The 19,512-nt window shown below is 43.1% G+C and overlaps 1 protein-coding gene across 2 annotated transcripts; it reads right to left on the bottom strand.

The window, feature by feature from the left end:
* Window positions 1-12,228: 12,228 nt before the first annotated feature.
* Window positions 12,229-18,724, bottom strand: LOC111860767 (sialic acid-binding Ig-like lectin 12). 2 transcript variants are annotated; one of them, XM_072701453.1, is made up of 11 exons: window positions 18,456-18,724; window positions 16,762-17,106; window positions 16,407-16,544; window positions 16,239-16,296; window positions 15,711-15,995; window positions 14,275-14,373; window positions 14,029-14,044; window positions 13,283-13,320; window positions 13,125-13,181; window positions 12,971-13,041; window positions 12,229-12,507 (listed from the first exon to the last, which is right to left on the bottom strand). In XM_072701453.1, exons 3-11 carry the CDS (start codon window positions 16,449-16,451, stop codon window positions 12,334-12,336), a joined length of 843 nt encoding a protein of 280 aa, XP_072557554.1. In that variant the 5' UTR covers window positions 16,452-16,544; window positions 16,762-17,106; window positions 18,456-18,724; the 3' UTR covers window positions 12,229-12,333. The 2 variants fall into 2 exon arrangements, with proteins under 2 accessions (XP_072557554.1, XP_072557555.1); XM_072701454.1 differs by having other exon boundaries at window positions 13,125-13,178; window positions 18,456-18,720.
* Window positions 18,725-19,512: the final 788 nt, after the last annotated feature.

The following is a 19,512-nucleotide window of genomic DNA, read 5'->3' as shown; positions in this document are numbered from 1 at the left end:
AAGGGAAAAAAAAGGGGGGGGGGGGGTCAGATAGAGAGAGAAAAACAGGGAAAGAAAAATAATACATGACAACTTAAGAAAAAGGAAAGCAAAAGGACAGCTTCTGCATCTTAGTGCAGGACATTGTATCATCACACCAGCTGCTGTATCTGAAAAACAAGATCCAGGTGCCACACAAAGAGTATACATACAGAGAAACCAATGGTACCATTATGACAGGGAATACGCTTGTGCCAGTATCTGCTTCTGGAATTAAATAGATTAATACCAAAGAGAGAAATATATAAGCAGACCAACAGGAACACTGGATATCGCCGCACCAGCATCTGCATCTGAGAAGAAAGGATGGAAGCCACACACACCCAGACAAGAAGGAGAGAGAGGGATAAAATAGGGCAAGAAAGCCCTGGGCTATCTTGTATGTGCGTGTGTATGTGTGTGCGTGTCTATGTGTATGTGGGTGGGTGTGAATGTGTGTGTATGTGTGTGCGTGTGCATGTGTACGTGTGTGCATATATATGTGTGTGTGTGTGCGCATGTGTGTATGATTGTGTGTTGTGAGTGTATGTATGAGTGTGCAGGTTAACATGGAATGATTCCCAATGAATGTGCGAGGCCACAACCACGCCGCCCCAGGGCCCCCCAGACTGCCAGGAGAGCCCCGAGCGATCATGGACCCAGCCGCCCCACAGCGGCCAGATTGTGGAGATGAGGCCATGGAGTGTCCCTTTCCTTTTTGCAAGGCAACACAATGTAATCTGTGCAAAAACAGTGGGTATGGCAACACATATATTACAGTACAACATTTACATGTATTCATTTAGCAGGCACTTTTATCCAAAGCGACTTACAGTGAAGTACTGTATCTACAGGGACTGTCCCCCTGGAGCAAGTTGGGGTCAAGGGCCTTGCTCAGGGGCACAATGATGGCACCTCCTGGGAGTGAACTCACAATCTTCTGGGGTTCCTAATGGGAGCCCAGCCAGATCCCTAACTACTAGACCACCACCATCCCCCTAGATCAGAGATCTCCAAGTCCGGTCCTGGAGAGCTACTGTCCAGTAGGTTTTCTATCAGAGCCCTGACTACAACCCCATCGATTACCTTTGGGATGAATTAGAATGGAGATTGTGAGTCAGACCTTTACGTACAACATCATTGCTGTCAGGGTCAGTGCCCATCCATCCTTGGCCTTCATATCTCTTCCCTGCTTGGCCAGCAGGTATTGCTGTAGTTGCTGTAGTTTGAATATAAGCAGGAACTGGAAATGTGTGTCACCACTGAGGCCTAAATATCAGCATCTGAGCTTGACTAGCTGAAGTACACCTGAAGCATACAGACAGGAAGTGGCTGTTGAAACCCGTTCTGAGAGTGATGTGTTGAATGAAGGTCACTAGAGAAGAGGAGCACTGTACCTTGCTGCTGTATGCAAAAGCATTTCCTCCAGGGACCAATAAACTTCATCCTATCTTACTTTCCCACCATTTCATGGCTTTCAGATTCCAATCGTACTTGGATTAACTTTGATTGTGGTGATAGCTCCTTATGTTATGATCACACTAAATGACTTTAATGACTGAAATCAAGTTGTCAGATCGCTATACCATTCACACTACACAACTTGTTGTCTTGTAATTGGCAATCTGTAAGTCCTTGTAGTTACACCACAAGATCTTCCACCAGGAGGAATCACTCACAAGTCTGTTTGGTCTCCAAACTACATTTCGTCACGAAATCAGACACATGAATGACTCCGGGAAATCACAATTATAGCGTGAACACGCCACAAATTGTTAAAACACGTCATCACGCAGGGATTAGTTCACTGTTTTGTTTGTGTTTAGGAGTATACTCGCAGGCTCCGGTGCGGATGGTTATAGTCAAATCCTTCTGCACTAGGCAAGAGCAATAACCCTGCCGCTGTATATTATACTGCACGAAGTAAAGTTCCTGAATGGAATCCTGTTGTTGTGTCTTTTCCTTCACGTCTCCACGTCCGCAGAAAACTAAACTACAAGCGAAAGCACAACAAGTGGTGTCAGAAGCTGAGCGCGATAGAGATTCATCGGCGAATTGTAAGTGATATGAACTGCTGGGGCATCCATTGAGATTCTATGGACATTGTAATCTGCAAAATGCCATTGTGAAGTATTATTAAAGACGGATTGACGCGTTTATTCGTCGGATTGACCGTGCTTTCACGGAGATAAAAGTTGCACAGAGTTCCCCTCACCCCTGCCGATAGGTATGGCGCTGGAAGTCTGGAAAATTAAGCACTGCATTTGGCTGCCTGCCAAGTTTCACGGAGGCTGTATATGGCCTTGAAAAGCTATATTAAACTCACGGAGCAAACTATACTTAATTATTAATAATTAAATACTACAAAACAAATTCAAAGAAAATAAAGAGTTTAAAGCAGTTTAAATATCACCTGTAGTATAAGATGGATTCAAATGGAGCTTCAGCTGCCCCAGATCCCCCACAGTGGCTACAATCTGTGCTGTCACAACAAAATAAGCAATTCCAAAATGCCATTTCACCTCTGCTTCAAAGACTGGAAGCAACGGAAGCTTGTTTGTTTGCTCTCGCACAGCAGCCCCATACCAACAAAGATACACGAGGTCCAGACCCACATGAAGATACTACCACACTTTCAGCTGTGACAAACAGAGATACCACAGGGCCTTCAGATGCTGAACAACTTTTTGCTGCTGAGCTTGCTGTCATTGATAGACACGTACGGAGCCCTGCTAGTTCAACATCCTCCATGCCTGGCCCTGATGTGAGACCCAGAAGCAGTGCACAGAGACCCAGCCGTTATAATGGCTCGTCCAACATGGGCCTGCACATGCACACTCCTTCCACTGCTTCAACATCCACCCATCACCTAACAGCCCTTCATGGTAGAGCCACAGTTGGACCTAAAGCTAAACTTAACACTTATGATGGTAAGGATGACTGGGATTCCTTCATCATTCCTTTTGAGCGCAGAGCTGTCATTTACAGATGTAGTGCAGTAGAGCGAGTGGACAAACTGCATGAATGTCTCAGGGGCGCTGCTGTCAAATATCTGTGCTCATTACCTGAACACACACGTGAAGATTATTTTCTGCTGAAAGAACAGCCGGCTTTCCGATTTGGCCAGAAAGAGCCTCCCACCACAGCACGGAGAAGACTTGGTGAACTGCGCCAGTCTAAAGAAACTGTTTCAGAGTTCGCTGAGGAGGTTCACAGGTTGGTCATTTTAGCTTATCCTGGAGTTGATATTGAGCTCAGAGAGCAAATTGCTGCTGATGCTTTTCTCAAACGGCTGCGCAACCAGAAAGTGGCATACGAAGTTATGAACCGTGACCCTCTGTCATTGGATGAGGCACAGAGGCTAGTTTCATCCTACGAACACAACTTTAAAGCAACACTCGGGCGAGACTTCGATCAGAGAGGGAGGACACGTCGAGTATCCTGGGCTGATCTAGACATGGACTCAGACGAAGAGCCACAGGCCTTGCAGTCACGTAGGGTGCAGACACAGGGCTTCGTTACACAGCACCAGTTGCAAGCACTCATTGATAAAGTGGATAAGCTTAGCCATAGAACGTCTACCTCCTCCCTCTTCTGTTGCTCTCCCTTCTACGGTAAGACCCACCCATCAGATAAATTCCAGCATGGCAGTCCAGTCAGAAAGGGGACGCACAACCCAGACTTCGTTAAAGCCAAACAGATGCAGACAGCAGAATATTACAAACGAAATGAAACTGCTCACGGTCCCCAAGTCCATCTACAAGTCCCCCTGCAAATGCTGTGGCCAGAATGGAGCCCCCAAGTCAAAACCGCTCTGAGCATGCATGCTCTGAGCATCCATTGTACATGTAAGCAGGGCTGAGAGTCGAGGGCCCAGTTGAATGATCTTGCTGACTGTTGATGGCATACCAGTTAATGCAGTTATAGACATGGGTGCTGAGGCCACAATCATGTCTGAAGAGACGTACAACAAATTACCTGTCAAATCACCTGCAGGACTGAGAAATGTGTGTCTCCGAAATGCAGAAACTGGAAGGGAGATGTCAGCAACAGGTGGAGTTCAAGTGGAATTTAGAAATGGCACAAAAGTGTTGGAATGGACAGTTTGCATTGCACTAATTCGTGATGCCCTGCTCCTGGGTTTAGATTTCTTAAAAGCTGCTGATTTCACCATTCATGCTTCTGGCAAAGTTTTCATGGGCTCAGAACTCATCCCAGCATACATATCTGAAGGCAAGGGGCCAGACTACGCCATCTCGAGGGTGATGTTAGAGAGTATTTTCACTGTGCTGCCAGAGTATAAATGTCTAGTTTGGGGTCTGGTAGACGACCCCAAACCAGAACTCCCTGCTGTTCTAGAGCCTGTTAGCCTGGCTGATGGAGTGTCTTCAGGCAGTATCATGATTCACATGGAACAGAGGATCCCAGTCAGGCTATGCAACGTCACAGCTTCCAGTAGACCCTTATCACAGGGAGTCTGTTTGGGTGTGCTCATAGAAGCATATCCTGATGCTCAAGAGGATGGAGAGACAGTCTACTCAGTTCCAGTCAACGCTCAGTTGTATGCAAAAGGTGGGGACGTAACGCCACAAGACCCTAAAAGTGAGCCTCCAGATGAGCACAATGTAAGAAGGTTGTCGGCACCAAACGCTCTTGACCTTCCAGAGCATCTTAGACAGTTGTTCACTTCTGCAAGCGAAACGCTCACTGAACAACAGCAAGAGATGTTAATAGCTCTACTAAATGAACACCAAGAAGTTTTTGCAGCAAATGATAATGATCTGGGGAAGTTCTCTGCTCTGCAGCACAGAATTGATACAGGAACCGCTAAGCCCGTTCAAAAGCCAGTACGACGTACCCCTTTAGGGTTCTGGAATGAGGAGGAAAAACATCTAAAAAAAATGCTTGAAGCAGGTATTGTTATCCCCTCAAGTTCTGAATGGGCATCCCCTATCGTCCTCGTAAGAAAGAAGGATGGCGGGGTCCACTGGTGTGTAGATTATCGCCATCTTAATGATCTTACCATTAAGGACGCATATCCCCTACCAAAAATAGACGAATGCCTGGATATGCTGGGTGGCACGAAGACATTCTCAACACTCGACCTTCAGTCAGGATACTGGCAGATTGAAATGAATAAAAAAGACAGATCCAAGACGGCTTTTGTGACAAGGTATGGACTATATGAGTACACTAGAATGCCATTTGGCTTATGTAACACACCCAGCACATTCCAGAGGGCCATGGAGCTAATGTTACGAGGGTTGCAGTGGGACACTTTGCTGATATACCTGGATGACATAATAATTTTTGGTGAAGATGTGGAACAGTGCATGGAGGTTTTTCAAAGGCTGCAGAATTATGGACTCAAGCTAAAGCCCTCAAAATGTCAGTTGCTAAGGGACGAAGTTCTGTTTCTAGGTCACATCATAAGCGGCGAAGGAATTAAGACCAATCCAGCCCTCATCAGTGACATAAGGGACTGGAAGACCCCAACCAGCATCCAGGAACTCCAGTCTTTCTTGGGACTTTGCAATTATTACAGAAGGTTTGTTGCCAAGTTTGCTGAAATAACTGCACCCATGACAATGCTACTCAAAAAGGGGACTCCTTTTTCCTGGGAAGAGGAGCAGTAGAAGGCTTTCGAACATCTGAAAAGGAGTCTCAAGACTGCACCCATCTTGGTGTTCCCAATTACATCTGGAAAGTTTGTACTGGACACCGATGCATCCAACCAAAGCATTGGAGCAGTGCTCTCACAGTTACAGTGGGGAGAAGAGAAAGTTATCTCATTCGCCAGCTGTCTCCTCACACCGGCACACCAGCGGTACTGTGTCACCCGTAAAGAGCTCCTAGCTGTTGTTAGATTTACCAGACAGTTCTGCCACTATTTTTTGGGATCTAACTTTATACTGAGAACAGATCACAGCAGCCTGACGTGGCTATATAGGTTTAAGAGACCAGAAGGCCACTGTTCAATGAAGTTTGTCGCCTGTTACAAGTCACCAAGACCCAGACCACACCATACCATCCTGCTTCAAACGGGCAAGTGGAAAGATTCAACAGAACGTTATTGCAGATGATACGGTGTTACGTGGATCAAAGTCAACAGAATTGGGATGAACACCTTCCCTTACTTACTGCGGCATACAGGAGCACTGTGCATTCAGCAACAGGTTTCACACCAAATCAGCTGATGCTGGGGCGAGAAGTTTTCCAGCCACATGACATTTGGCTAAAGACAGCTGACGTTACCAGGGAAGCTAAAGATGCACCTGAGTTTGTTCATGAGCTGCAAGCTAACCTGCAGCTTGCTCATCAAGTAGCACGCCAGAGCTTACACTCTGCTCAGACGCGTCAGAAGAAAGTCTATGACTTACGATCTAGAGAGAAGTCCTACAACGTGGGTGATCTCGTTTTAGTGAGGGTCAGTAGCAGGAAAAAGGGGTACAGTCCAAAACTTCAGGCTCCATGGCAGGGGCCATTCGTCATCACAGAATGCCTTGGACCTCTACTGAGTCAAAGACAGGCGAAATGAGAAAGTACTGCATCATGATCGTTTGCAGCCCCATCTCAGTGATCATATACCTGCCTGGATGCAGCGGCTGCGACGGAAATACACCTGCACTGAGGAAGGCTCCTTGGTTCCAAAGGCTGTGCATGAACCTGAAGTCACTGAGGCGGAATCGCCAAATCTTTCACCCTCTGACAACTCTCTGTCAGCAGAGCCTCAGGCCTTTCTTTTCTATTCTTTTTCTTTTTCTTTTTTGAGAAATTATACAATTTCAACACTGACACTGGCTGACTTGAAGACAGCAACGCCTGGATGGGCAAACTAAACAATCTGAAAAAACATCACACAACAGGGCAGCTACTGGGAAGTAAATTGCACACCACCTATAGCGATCATGGACCTGCAGGAATTGGCTGCCAAACTTCAGTTCAATGGAGTTAAAAGGGATACATGCAGCAATCGATTGATGTAACACAGCAAATACGCTGCCAGTCAGTTTCTACAAAGGACATTAAATGCTGGTCTGTTTCACACACTGAGATTTTGCATGTTACTCACTTAACATTTACGAAAAAATACACTTAGTATTCTTTGCTAACAAATAAATGTGCAGTATGTTCACCATTTGACTGCCTTTATTTGCAAGAAAATGAAGATGGGACAAACCTGCTGTACTAGGACAGGTAAAAAGTAAGTTGCAGTAATCTAAGCGTGAGGAGATGAATGCATGAATGAGCATTTCCATCTCAGCCATAGAAACAGCAGCTTGCAGCTTAGAAAGGTTTCTTAACTGAAAAAAGCAAGATCGACAGAGAGACTTGACATGATCATTGAAGCTCAGGAATTGATCAAAAATTAAACCAAGATTTAGGCTATTGCCTATTTAAGACGACACCATCATTTCCGCTTTCTGACCCATCAGTCAAAATGACCTAAGAGGCTAATCTTAGCTTAAAGACTGCAGAAGAACAGTTCTCAGTGGCCACCTGTCTCAATATCTTTAGATATGAAACTCACAATAACTAAACACACCAATAACACAATAAATGACAGCGACTGAATGAAACGAGCACTGTTGCGCGCTCACGTTTCCAGGCTCTCAGAGGCGCCGGAGCATGGTAAAGTTGGTTTTATGTTGGATATTCGCTTGATATTCGGATTTGTCTCCCGTATATCTTTGAAACAACATCACCAAAAATCACAAAAGTAACACTTTCTGTTTAGGAGAAAATACAGATTGTACTACATTATTGTATAGTGACTGATATGTTCATTAATTATTGTAGTGACGAGGCATTTTCCGCGAAACAAACAAGCCAGCGTTGGAGGCTCAGCCTTTTGCTAGGGACCGTCTACAAAGTGCAAAGTGAATTAAGAGGAACCAAGCATTGCTAACAAAAATCTGTTAAGTTTTTCTAAAAAAAGACACTTGGAAGAAAAATTATTTCAGTTGCCTTTTAAAGTATAATAAATTAAATCCTAAAAGAGATTCAATAATTTCACATACATAGCAAACCAATTTGTAACACTTCAAAGGTTGTAGTAGCTGCCAGAGGTGATGACTGACGTACTACAAGTGGAATTTTACAGAAATATCAAATGACAACTGTCCAGTAATTCAATACTGAGATGATCTTGCAAATTAGGCCATGAAGTGTATTCCGTCATGTACGTGCTTCTCTCAAGTGCACAATGCACACGCTACTGTCTCGCATGCATGCTCTTGTTTGCTTGCTCTAGTTTCCGGGATATTTTATTCAATTTGCGGGCATCAGGGAACCGCTATCGATATGCAGGAGACTCCCGGAACTTCCAGGAGACTTGGGATGTCTGACAGTAACTCTACAGGTTTTCAATGGTGAGAACATTGTGAGTAAAATACCTAAAGCTGTTGATCTTCATGTGCTTGCAGAGATTAAATAAATATATCAAGTAGGTTTTCTTCTGTAATTACGAATGAGACCGCACTAGCTGCTTTTTAGCGTATGGAATCTGAGTATGTGTCACGGTGAGCATGGACCCTATCTCATTTGAAGCAGGGGAGACCCTGGAAGTGATGGATGGATGGATGGATATCCTGCAACCATATCTTATATCCATTAAATTGCTCTGCTGATACAGATGAACAGATTATCCAATGGGAATGCTCCTTACTTAAACTCTTATTGGACAATCTTGACTTCCATCTTAAGTTAACCCAGCTAGCTGAGATGTCCTGCTTTGAGGAACTCCTCCCTAATTGTACTATGATTACCCCATATATTACTTTGATTGAGAGATTCACAAGGACAGGAATCCTGAAGGTTTTTTTTCTCTTCCACTTTGGTATCTGTGGTATCCTTGCATGTTGCATCTTAACCACTCGAGTCTGGCGTGCTCTTTTAAGTTATCTCTCCAAGTTGATTATCAGGTCAGGTTGGGGAGCATGCGCTGGCATACCTACCATACAGCGAAACTCCTCGGGATCCCGGCCAGCAATCCCCCAGGCAGATGCACAGTCCAATCCCACCCTCCGGAAATGGCCACCCAACTGCCACAGCCAGGTTTTACGTGGGCGTCCCCTTGGCCTGGTCCAGCTGCTTGGGTCCTCAGCACCCTCAGGGAAATGCGCCACATGGCCCTAGTGCCGTAACTGATGCTCCCTCACAATGCAGGTAACGTGCCTCATTCGGGACTCCTCTAGCAGCCACTCATTCGACATAAAGTCAAACCAGCAGTACCCAAGGATTCTCCGAAGAGACACAGTACCGAAGGAGTCCAGTCTTTGTCTCAGGTCACTGGATAGCGTCCATGTCTCACAGCCATATAGCAAGACAGGGAGCACCAGGACTCTAAAGACTTGGACCTTTGTCCTCTTGCAAAGATATCGGGAACACCGCACACCCCTTTCCAGCGACCTCATGACCCCCCATGCTCTTCCAATCCATCTACTGACTTTATAGGAAGAGTCACCAGAGACATGAATGTCACTGCTGATGTTGGTAAATCTCTCGACAAGGTTGACATTCTCCACGCAGACAGACACACTACTGATGACTGTGCCTAAGAAGTCATTAAATGCCTGGATCTTGGCCTTTAACCAGGACAATCCCAGATACTCAGACTCCTTACTCAGTCTCTTGAGAACCCCGATCAGAGCCTCCATTGTCTCCACTAAGATCACAGCATCGTCAGCAAAGTCAAGATCAGTAAATCTTTCTTCACCAATGGATGCCCCACAGCTGCTGGACCCCACGACCCTGCCCAACACACAGTCCATACAAGCATTGAACAGAGTAGGAGCAAGAACACACCGCTGGTGAACCCCAGAATCAACTGGGAAGAAGGCGGAGGTTCTCCCTCCACTCTGCACAGCACTCACAGTACCAGTGTAATGGGCGGCCATGATGTCCAGCAACTGTGGGGGGATCCTGCGAAGTCTCAGAATGTCCCGCAGGGCAACTCGATCAAATGAGTTGAACGCTTTACGAAAATCGACAAAGGCTGCAAAGAACCTCTGCCAATATTCGTACTTGCGCTCGATGAGAACACTCAGTGCAAGGATACGGTCGATGGTAGACTTCTTAGGCGTAAAGCCAGACTGCTCCGGTTGCTGACAGACAAGCAAGTGTTCACAGATCCTGTTGAGGATGACCCTAGCAAGGACCTTACCCGGCACTGAAAGCAGTGTTATCCCCCTGTAGTTGTCACAATCCAGACGATCACCCTTCCCTTTCTAGATAGGTACCACAAGTCCCATTTTCCAGTCAGTTGGGATGATGCCTGACTCCCAAATGGAAGCAAAGATCGCCTGCAATGCCAGGAGGACAGCCTTACCATCAGCCTGGAGAAGTTCACCCTGGATACCATAGATTCCTGCGGCCTTCCCTACCCCCAGCTGATTCACCACCCGTGCAATCTCAGTGAAATTGGGTGGTTCACAGCTGATCGGTGGGTCAGCTTCGAGAATCGTGGACCCAGAGATGTACAACATCCCAGCCAGAGGGTCAGCTTTAAACAACTGCTCAAAGTCACAACTGCAGTGTCTTCCATAAGGACTGTTCCATCACTCGCCCTGACTGCAAGTCTCCGACGAAGAGATTCACATGTGCGTAATGCTTCGATTCCTCTGTAAGCAGGACGTGGGTCACTACACTACAGATGGTGTGTCATCTGCTCACAGATTCATCTAACAAACGCCTCCTTATCTGCCCTCAGAGCCCTCACAGCCGTCTTTCTCATTTCCCGGTACAGACTGGAGTTGCCACCAAGTCATTCGCTACGACTTCTCTCGATAATATCCAGGGTGCCCTGTGAGATGAAACACCTCCTTCTGAGGACACTGGCAACACCAACACAATCGTTGGCAACCTTCAGGGTCTTATCACGGAAGGTGATCATATTAGAGTCAGTAGTCGCACCCAAGTCTGCAAGTTCTTCACAAAAATTGCGTGCAAACTCATTAGAAACAGCTTGATCTTGGAGTCTGGCTAAGTCCAGCCTCGTTCTCCTAGTAGGTGGTAGCCTACTGGATCTAAGCTGAATCTTCAGAGTAGCAACAACAAGTCTGTGGTCAGAATTCACAAACTGGGCACTTCTGTAGACCCTGCAGTTCTGCAGGAGCCTCCAGCATCTGCCAACGAGGATGTGATCAATCTCCTTTGCCGCACCACCAATATTGGAGTACCAAGTCCAACAATGCAGTTCAGGGTGTTGGAACCAGGATCCAGCAACTCGCAGTCCCTGACCTTTCGCAAAGTCAAGGAACATTGAACTACTTTCACCACGGTCTCCAGACCTATGGGGACCAACACAATCCTAATAGCCAGCCCTGTCAGTGCCAGTGGTCGCACTGAAGTCACCCATGACCAGAGGAGTGTCACCTCATGGGCACCCTTCATCCACCCAGCAAAGCTGCGAGTAAAAGGTCTCCCTCAATGAGACATCACTCACCACGGTGGGAGCATACTCTGAGACAACAGACAAGAATACCTCCCCTGTGGAATGCAAGGATTAGCACTGATTTCAGACCAGTGGCACTTACATGACATATTGAACAGATCAAGTTTTAGAGAAGCATCTTGGAAAAAATAGAAACCTATAGTATTTTTAAATATAAATAATCATATTTTGACATCTGAGTCTGCTACTTATTTGTCCCACATTCAGATCTAATTTCTTATTGATAAATACAGCATGGTTAAAGAAACTGAAACTTTTAAGTAACTACTTTGTTGTTTTCCAGTTTGAAGTGTGTCACAGAAGATGAACTAGATAACTAGACTGAAAAACTGTTAAACATGAAAAGTTATTTACATTTTCTACTAATACGTTGTTCACAGTGTAATAAATCCAACATTGTGCACTCCTTGGTATTCTCTGTAAATATTTGTACATTGGCACATTTATTTAGTGATTGTTCACAGCTGAAGGCCAGTGCTCTGATGTGGTCAGTCCTGGAGGCTGGGCTGTGAGCCCCGTATGTTACGCCTGTGAATAGCGGCCCCCACCCCATTGTGTCTGGGGCTCTTCAGCGCAGCACCTTGCATTTCAATAGTCCTTTTATTTCCATATCGTTAGTTATTTGTATTTGTAAATATGCTGTTGGACTACAACATGGAAATAATGTTTACAATGATGCAGGCAAACTCATGTGAGAGAAAGTTTTCACTGAGCAAACTGTGTGTTTTGGCATCCTCTGCCATCTTCCACTTAACGACATTTTGAACAACCTTTTATTTCTCCTCAAATAAACACAAACACATTTCACATTTGAAGGGGAAGCATGAAGCAGTTTGGGGACAGGGGCTGTTTTTAACTGGTCAGTAGTGAGAAATAGTTAGGAAGGAACTGGCGGCTTCCTGTTGTCTCCACAGGTCACACGCTGGACTTTCAGCCAGAACATAAACACTGCTCACTCCCTCTGTGAGCTGCTGTTGAACCTCTGGATGTTTTTGCCTCTTGGCCCCAACTACACTGTATAAGGGCATAGAGTTCTAGAAAGGTAAAAATAGTACAGGCGTCCATTAGCAATGTGTAACATATGTCATAGTGTCATATGTCAAATGTCTGAGGCAAATAAATTCTGCTCTTTTAAGTATCCTACTTACTCTAGTTTTAAAATGAGGGCAAAAATTGAAAATAATCTCAAAAGGTTCCAGTATGCTGCACCATCACATAAAAAAACATACATAGTAATCGCAGACAGAATTACATTTTTTTATTATTTTGGACAGAACCACATTGTCCACAAGCCAGCTGGTTAAACTGAAAAAGTATGTCAGCTTGAAGTTGAGATGGCATGCAAACTCTATACTTTCTAATAAAATAAGTGGACTTACAGGTGTTCACTTTTACATTGCTTAGGCATTTGTGGAAATGTAGTATCGTTTGTTACCAATCATAAATTCGCCCATATAGGACAGTCTAAAAAATGTTATTAATCTGTTAAAAATTTACCGCGCTCTCCACATTTCTGGATGGAGGAGGTAAGGTGATCTCTGTGTATATAAGATGTGGTTCATCCAAAACTGGTGAAGAGGGAGAGAAGGTTCAGTTTAGAGTTAGACATGAACAGAACGACAAACTATTTTCTCCAAACAGACCTACTAACCTTCCCTGTGCTCCTGAAGTCTCTTTCTCTTCTTTTCCGGCACGGCATAGATTGCTACTTGAAAAAGAGCACAGATCATATTAAAATGCTCAGTGGAATCCCTGCAAATCTAACAACAGCAAAGCAAACCAAGACTGTGTTCAAGTGTTCCATCGTACCTTGAGGCATGACGGATTCCTCCGAGACAGGTGGTCGACTGAGAAGATGGAAAGCAAGTCATAAGCTGTCATTCGGATTAAAAGCCGGAAAGAGCGGGTTGCCTATGGGCACAACACCTCCCTGCCCTGTGCTTTCTGCTAACTCACAGAAGGTGGAGAAGGCTAGCAAATCAAATGCAATAGCACTGCGGCCTTGCAGGCGGAAGGAACTGGGGAACTCTTCAGTGAGTCTGGTCAGGAACCACTTTGTCTGTCACACAAGGCACATGTGCTTGTATCTTTTGAACAGTGAGTCGCAACATCAAATTTATTGTGCATTCAGCTAACAAAAGCTGTATTAGTGCAAAATTTGAGAAGTCACACTGTCACCGTCTAAATATGTCATGACAACTATGTCAAACGTTTCCCAAGGTTTTTTGATTGTTAGTTATATTTACATTCTTATTAGCAAACCTTGTTGTTTGTTGCCATATGTACTACATCTTCTAAACATATAATCTAGTTTTTATCATGAGCAATTTGTATGGGTTTTTCTCCACAATTGTCCTGTCTGTCTATTTATACTTTACGTATGTGTATAAGTAGCACCAGAGAATGTTATTTTGCATCACTGTGCACAGTGCACTAAATATGGTTTGTGTGACAATGATGCCTCACTTGACTGAACTTAACCTGGTTGTGAAAATGCAGCACATTGAAACCTCTGGGTTACCATCTCAGAAGTAGAAGAGTTTGCTTGGGCTTACCTGTGTGGGCAAGGAGCTGTGAACAGACACAAAGGCAACATGAGGTTTCACACAGATGTTAGCAATGTATTCGTTCTCATTTGCTTTTGATGTAACATGGATCGCTTCTACAAGAGTGGGTGTCTAGTTATAATATACGTGAAATGGCATTTGTCTTGCTTTGGAGAATAGCTAGGCAGCTAGCTGACTGACTGACAGACAGATAGACAAACAGACAGATAGATAGATAGATGCGATCATCTTTACTTCCAGGTGCCTTTTTCTTCATCCTCCATGCCACAAAGATGACAGCTACAAGAAGGACTACAAAGACACTGGCCAAGCTGTAGAGAGGATCAAGCCTTCCTAGAAATCGTAGGATAATACAGATTAATAGCAAATGGTTTTCTGGCTTGGTGATTTTCTGTTGTTTACAGTTAAATACAAGATCTTTGGGCACTGACGCCATTTGCATTATTACATTAAACACTTTATTATTCATAATACTACTTTAGAAAAGGTGCAACGGAGGGCTACGAGAATGATTCCTGGTCTTAGAGGAATGTCTTATGAGGAGAGGTTAGCCGAGCTGAATCTGTTTAGACTCGAGCAAAGGAGACTATGGGGGGACATGATCCAGATCTATAAGATTCTAACGGGTCTGGATGCTGTTCAGCCAAATGGCTATTTAAATATTAGTTTAAATACTAGAACTCGTGGCCATAAGTGGAAATTAGCGGGAGAACATTTTAAAACAAATCTGAGGAAGCACTTCTTTACACAGCATGTAGTTAGAGTATGGAATAGTCTTCCTGCTAGTGTAGCGGAAGCTAAAACCCTGGGTTCCTTTAAATCAGAGCTAGATAAGATTTTAACAACTCTGAGCTATTAGTTAAGTTCTCCCCAAACAAGCTTGATGGGCCGAATGGCCTCCTCTCGTTTGTAAAATTGTTCTTATGTTCTTATTGGATAACATCAAGCTATTACATGCACTTGAAAAAATTGGTCACACTTTACTTGAGGGGACATGAATAATGTGGTAGTACATGCATACTTAATGCATTAATTAGTATGTTTGTTACAAACTAATCCCATGCTTCTTCATCATTAATCAATCATGACAGTTCATGTATTCCATTCAGGCACTACTCAATTAGTTAACAATTAACTAATTAGTTAATAATGGTAAGACTACTGGAGGGGGTAAAAAATACTAACCCATTTACTAACAAATCATGAATTAATACAAGTTTCCTCATGAAATACATGATCTGTTAATCTGTTATCTCATTACTCAAACCCATATCATGCAAGTAATTTCATGCAAATACTTTCAGTATTCAATATCCATTTCAATTTCCTTGCAAGACCTAATTCTTCAGTTAAGAAATAAGCCTGTGACGGAAATTGTTTCAGACAATTTAGAAGTTTCAGTCATTGTATTATATACTGTATTTCTTAAATGCAGTGTATCTTGATATAAAACCTCAATTTATTTTTTCCAGAAATTCTATTTCCTATTCCTTCCTCCACAAAGGGCTTTAATCAAAAGTGAATATTGTTGCTAAATTTAAGCATAATGACAATGCTTCTCCGTGAACAAGCACGCATACCTAATGAACTGCCCACTTAGTATGTTTAACTATGTTAAATTAGTATTTGCACCTTAAATGAAATAACTTGAGTCAGCTGAAAGTACTTACTAGTCCAGGTCCTCTCTGACACCTGTAAGTGCATGCTGGTATTCTCCTCTCCATACTGGTTACATACCACACAAATGTAAAGCCCCTCATCTTTCTTCTTCACATTAGCTATGAGTAGCTCGTCTCCTCCGTGCGACTCTGATAAATTTCCCCATAGCCACCTAATTTCAGGCATGGGGTTCCCTTCAGCAGCACAGACAAAGGTCACAGAAGAGCCTGTTTCGGCCCACACTGAGCCATTGCTCACAGGAGCTGAGGAGGTCACGGTCACAGAGCTGGGTCCATCTGTGAAGAAAGGCAGAGAACAGCATGCAGCATAACCCCATGGGCTTGTTGTCATCCTTACAAACATCACACACTATTTTAAGTAGCTAACTGATTGCTCTCTTTCTCCTCTGATCATGTAAACTGCATGCATTTATTGTCACAAAGAGAAATTACTGGGGAACTAACTTTCAATTGGGTTCAACTTTTTGAGGTACTAGAAACTACAGCCCCTGATATTTTTCTTAGGGGCAGAAGACTCACAGCTGACATTGAGAGTGATGGCTGAGCTGTTCTTCACAGGCCAGTCCGGGTGAGAAACCTGACAGAGACACTCTGTATTATGGTCTTTCTGCACAAGATTGAACCTGTACTGGCTCTGCAGACTGAAAGTGCCAGTACTGTCACGCTGGATTTTAGTGTGAATCGTACTGGCAGGTGGCGGAAGGCCCCTGTGGAGCCAGAACACTGAGACATTCTGAGGGTAGAATCCAGAAGCGTTGCAGATCAGTTCAACGAGATGTCCAGACACCAGGAGAGGAGGCTGCAGGATTTCTACTGAGGGTGCAGCTAGAAAACAGGTAATTATTAAATCATTCAGGGTGATGAAAACATTGTAGTTATCATTGATTTCTGTCTAAATATGTCCCTATTTAGGTTTTCATACCAAAATAACAAAAATATGACTAATTTACTGGTTGCAGTAAAGATAACACATATCATATAAACAGATAAATCATATAAATCACATTTATTAAATGAGCAATTTATAAAGCAAGTTCCTTACCATAAAGGGAAATTTTAGTCCCAGAGCCTGTGAATGTCTTTGTCTCTTCAACGCTTAATATTTTAATCTCACAGTAATACATACCTTCATCATTAAGACTGGTTTGATTTATTTTTTGAGTAAGCTCACAAAGACAAATAGTTTCTTGGGTGATATGTGGCCTGCATTTTAAATTTGCACTCCCATTAACTTTATTCCCAGAGATTGATTTGTAGAATCGCCCAAATCTTTGTGCATTCAGCTTCTTAGTGAGGTTGAATTGACAGGATAGAGTGACTGGCTGCCCGATCTGAGCTGTCATTTCAGCCGGCTGATATACTGCATTGCTCTGCTTTGCTGTGTCCCCTGAAATAACAAATGTGTTTATAATTGAACATTAATGAAGTAATGCAGTGACAGAAAAGTACTTTCATACCATGACTTCACATTACATTATACTTGGGTGCGGTTTGCTAACTTTAAACAAAAACCATAAGCTTTTTACGTAATAAGGAAATGTTTAAAAAATAAAATCTGATATTGCAGAATTGTTTCAAGCCTTTGCAGTCCCATTCACGTCACTGTCATATTTCACCGTTTCAACAGCTTATCTTGGTCAGATCACTGGGCCATATGATTCGCAAGATAATTACATGATTCTCAGCTGCTAATCCTGTTGTAACAGTTGAATGGCAGCCGTGCTCTTCTCTGTCATTATTCTAACATGTAAACTGCATGATTATTTTTCAAAGTAAGGAGTTCCAGTGTAGCATCTGGAGAATGTTTATATAGAAATCATATTTGATGTGAACACATTTAAAAAGATTATGTGATGTGTATGTGAAATTATTAATAAAACAAGGACAAATATTACACAACAGAAAATGCAATATTCTTTGCATTTTCTGAACTGTACTGTGTGTGTTTAGTGATTTTTATACAACAGATAGTATGCAGGCATGTTCCATTTTACTTTGGTGAAATCCAACAGCCTAACTGACATTCTCCATGAATTGTCCCTGTAACCCGGTACTGGATAAATGGATTGATGGATATATCCATGGGCGTCAATTATGGGGGGTGGGGTGGGGATTGTAACCCCCCCCTAATAATCAAAACCAGCCAATACAACCCCCTTATGTGGGTGGAGACCTCAACCCCCACAAAGCTCAACCTAGAGTTATGCCCTTGGATATATCAAATTAAAAACTTAATTTCAAGTACTGAGCGTAAGACAGCGGTTACAGAGCCACGCACGAGAGACGTTGCTAGCAGTTTAAAACTTACAATTGAATCAAGAACAAAATGCTATTATTTTACCACCATTATGATTATCATTATTAATTATTATACTGCAAGTTTGCTTTCTCCACAAATATAATTAAAAAATACCTGAGTTAGCAGTTTCCTAAAGAAAAATATAGCATATGAAATAGTGGAGAATATTTACTTTTGGTTGTCACAATCAAAAATCAATAGTGGGGGATGGTGATATTCAGAATAATACATTTAATACAATATTTGACTTCTCCAGAGAGAACAATTTACGGAAGTTTTTTATAACATATCACTTTATGGACGACAGCAGACATTTGACCTCAGAATCAGATTCGTTTGAGAAATATGAGAAATAAAACGAGCAGCATAAAACATCTCTGATGTTACATTTGGAAACTATGTCTAAAACCCTTTTTTGCAGTGGAAAGGTGACCTACCAGAAGTCACAGCCAGTGGAAGAGAAATACAGACAGCATAGAGGACATGCAACAGGACCCAGCGCAGCTCCACCATAGTCTGCACAGTCTCCATTTGCGTTATCTTGCTCCTCCAACTCAATTATAGCACAGTCACAAAACGCGAAAAGAGGAAGCTGCACGCATGTGACCAGACTTGCAGCCAGTTAACTCAACATATTTCTCAACCTGTCTTACTGTGTGTTTCCTAATAATGAAATTTTTCTGCTTTTCCTTTCATTCTGTCTTAGCCACTAAGTAGAGAAGTGCTGGACACATCGTTAGTGACATTTAACGAGAACTGCAGAGTGGAGATGCAGGCAGAATGTTTTCATTTTCTTCACAAGTGGAAAATATAATTTTGAAGTGAGGATCAGCTGGATATTACAGTTTTTTCCAGTCATTTTAACGCGTGCCTCAATACCATGTCCACTTTTTCAAAACACTTAACACATGTGCCATACCATTGGACCATGTGAGCTAAACTATGTATATGTTTGCATTGCTTTGACACAATATGCATTCAATCACCACTTCCCCCAAATTTCATGAATACTTCTAGCAGTCAGTGTTCGCCACCAGCAAAACTTTGTACAACTACAGCCAATTTTTCAGACGTTTAGATAATCTGTTCAAAACAGTTAACTTTCAGGTCAAAACCTAATGAAATTTAGAGCACTGTCAATTGAAACATGCTGCATTTTGACAGACAAAGGACACTATGCACTTGCACTAACACAAATAATTGTGCTTTTAGCAGAAATTTCCTAATTTTGTTTTTGTTTGCTGCTTCGTTACCATCTACACCATCTATACGAATGAGGCCATGGAGTGTCCCTTTCCTTTTTGCAAGGCAACACAATGTAATCTGTGCAAAAACAGTGGGTATGGCAACACATATATTACAGTACAACATCTACATGTATTCATTTAGCAGGCACTTTTATCCAAAGCGACTTACAGTGAAGTACTGTATCTACAGGGACTGTCCCCCTGGAGCAAGTTGGGGTCAAGGGCCTTGCTCAGGGGCACAATGATG

This window comes from Paramormyrops kingsleyae, chromosome 17 (assembly GCF_048594095.1).
Source record: "Paramormyrops kingsleyae isolate MSU_618 chromosome 17, PKINGS_0.4, whole genome shotgun sequence".
NCBI classification, from domain to species: domain Eukaryota; kingdom Metazoa; phylum Chordata; class Actinopteri; order Osteoglossiformes; family Mormyridae; genus Paramormyrops; species Paramormyrops kingsleyae.
Note: the sequence above shows the minus strand (reverse complement) of the source record. Positions and strands in the feature narration are given on the sequence as shown.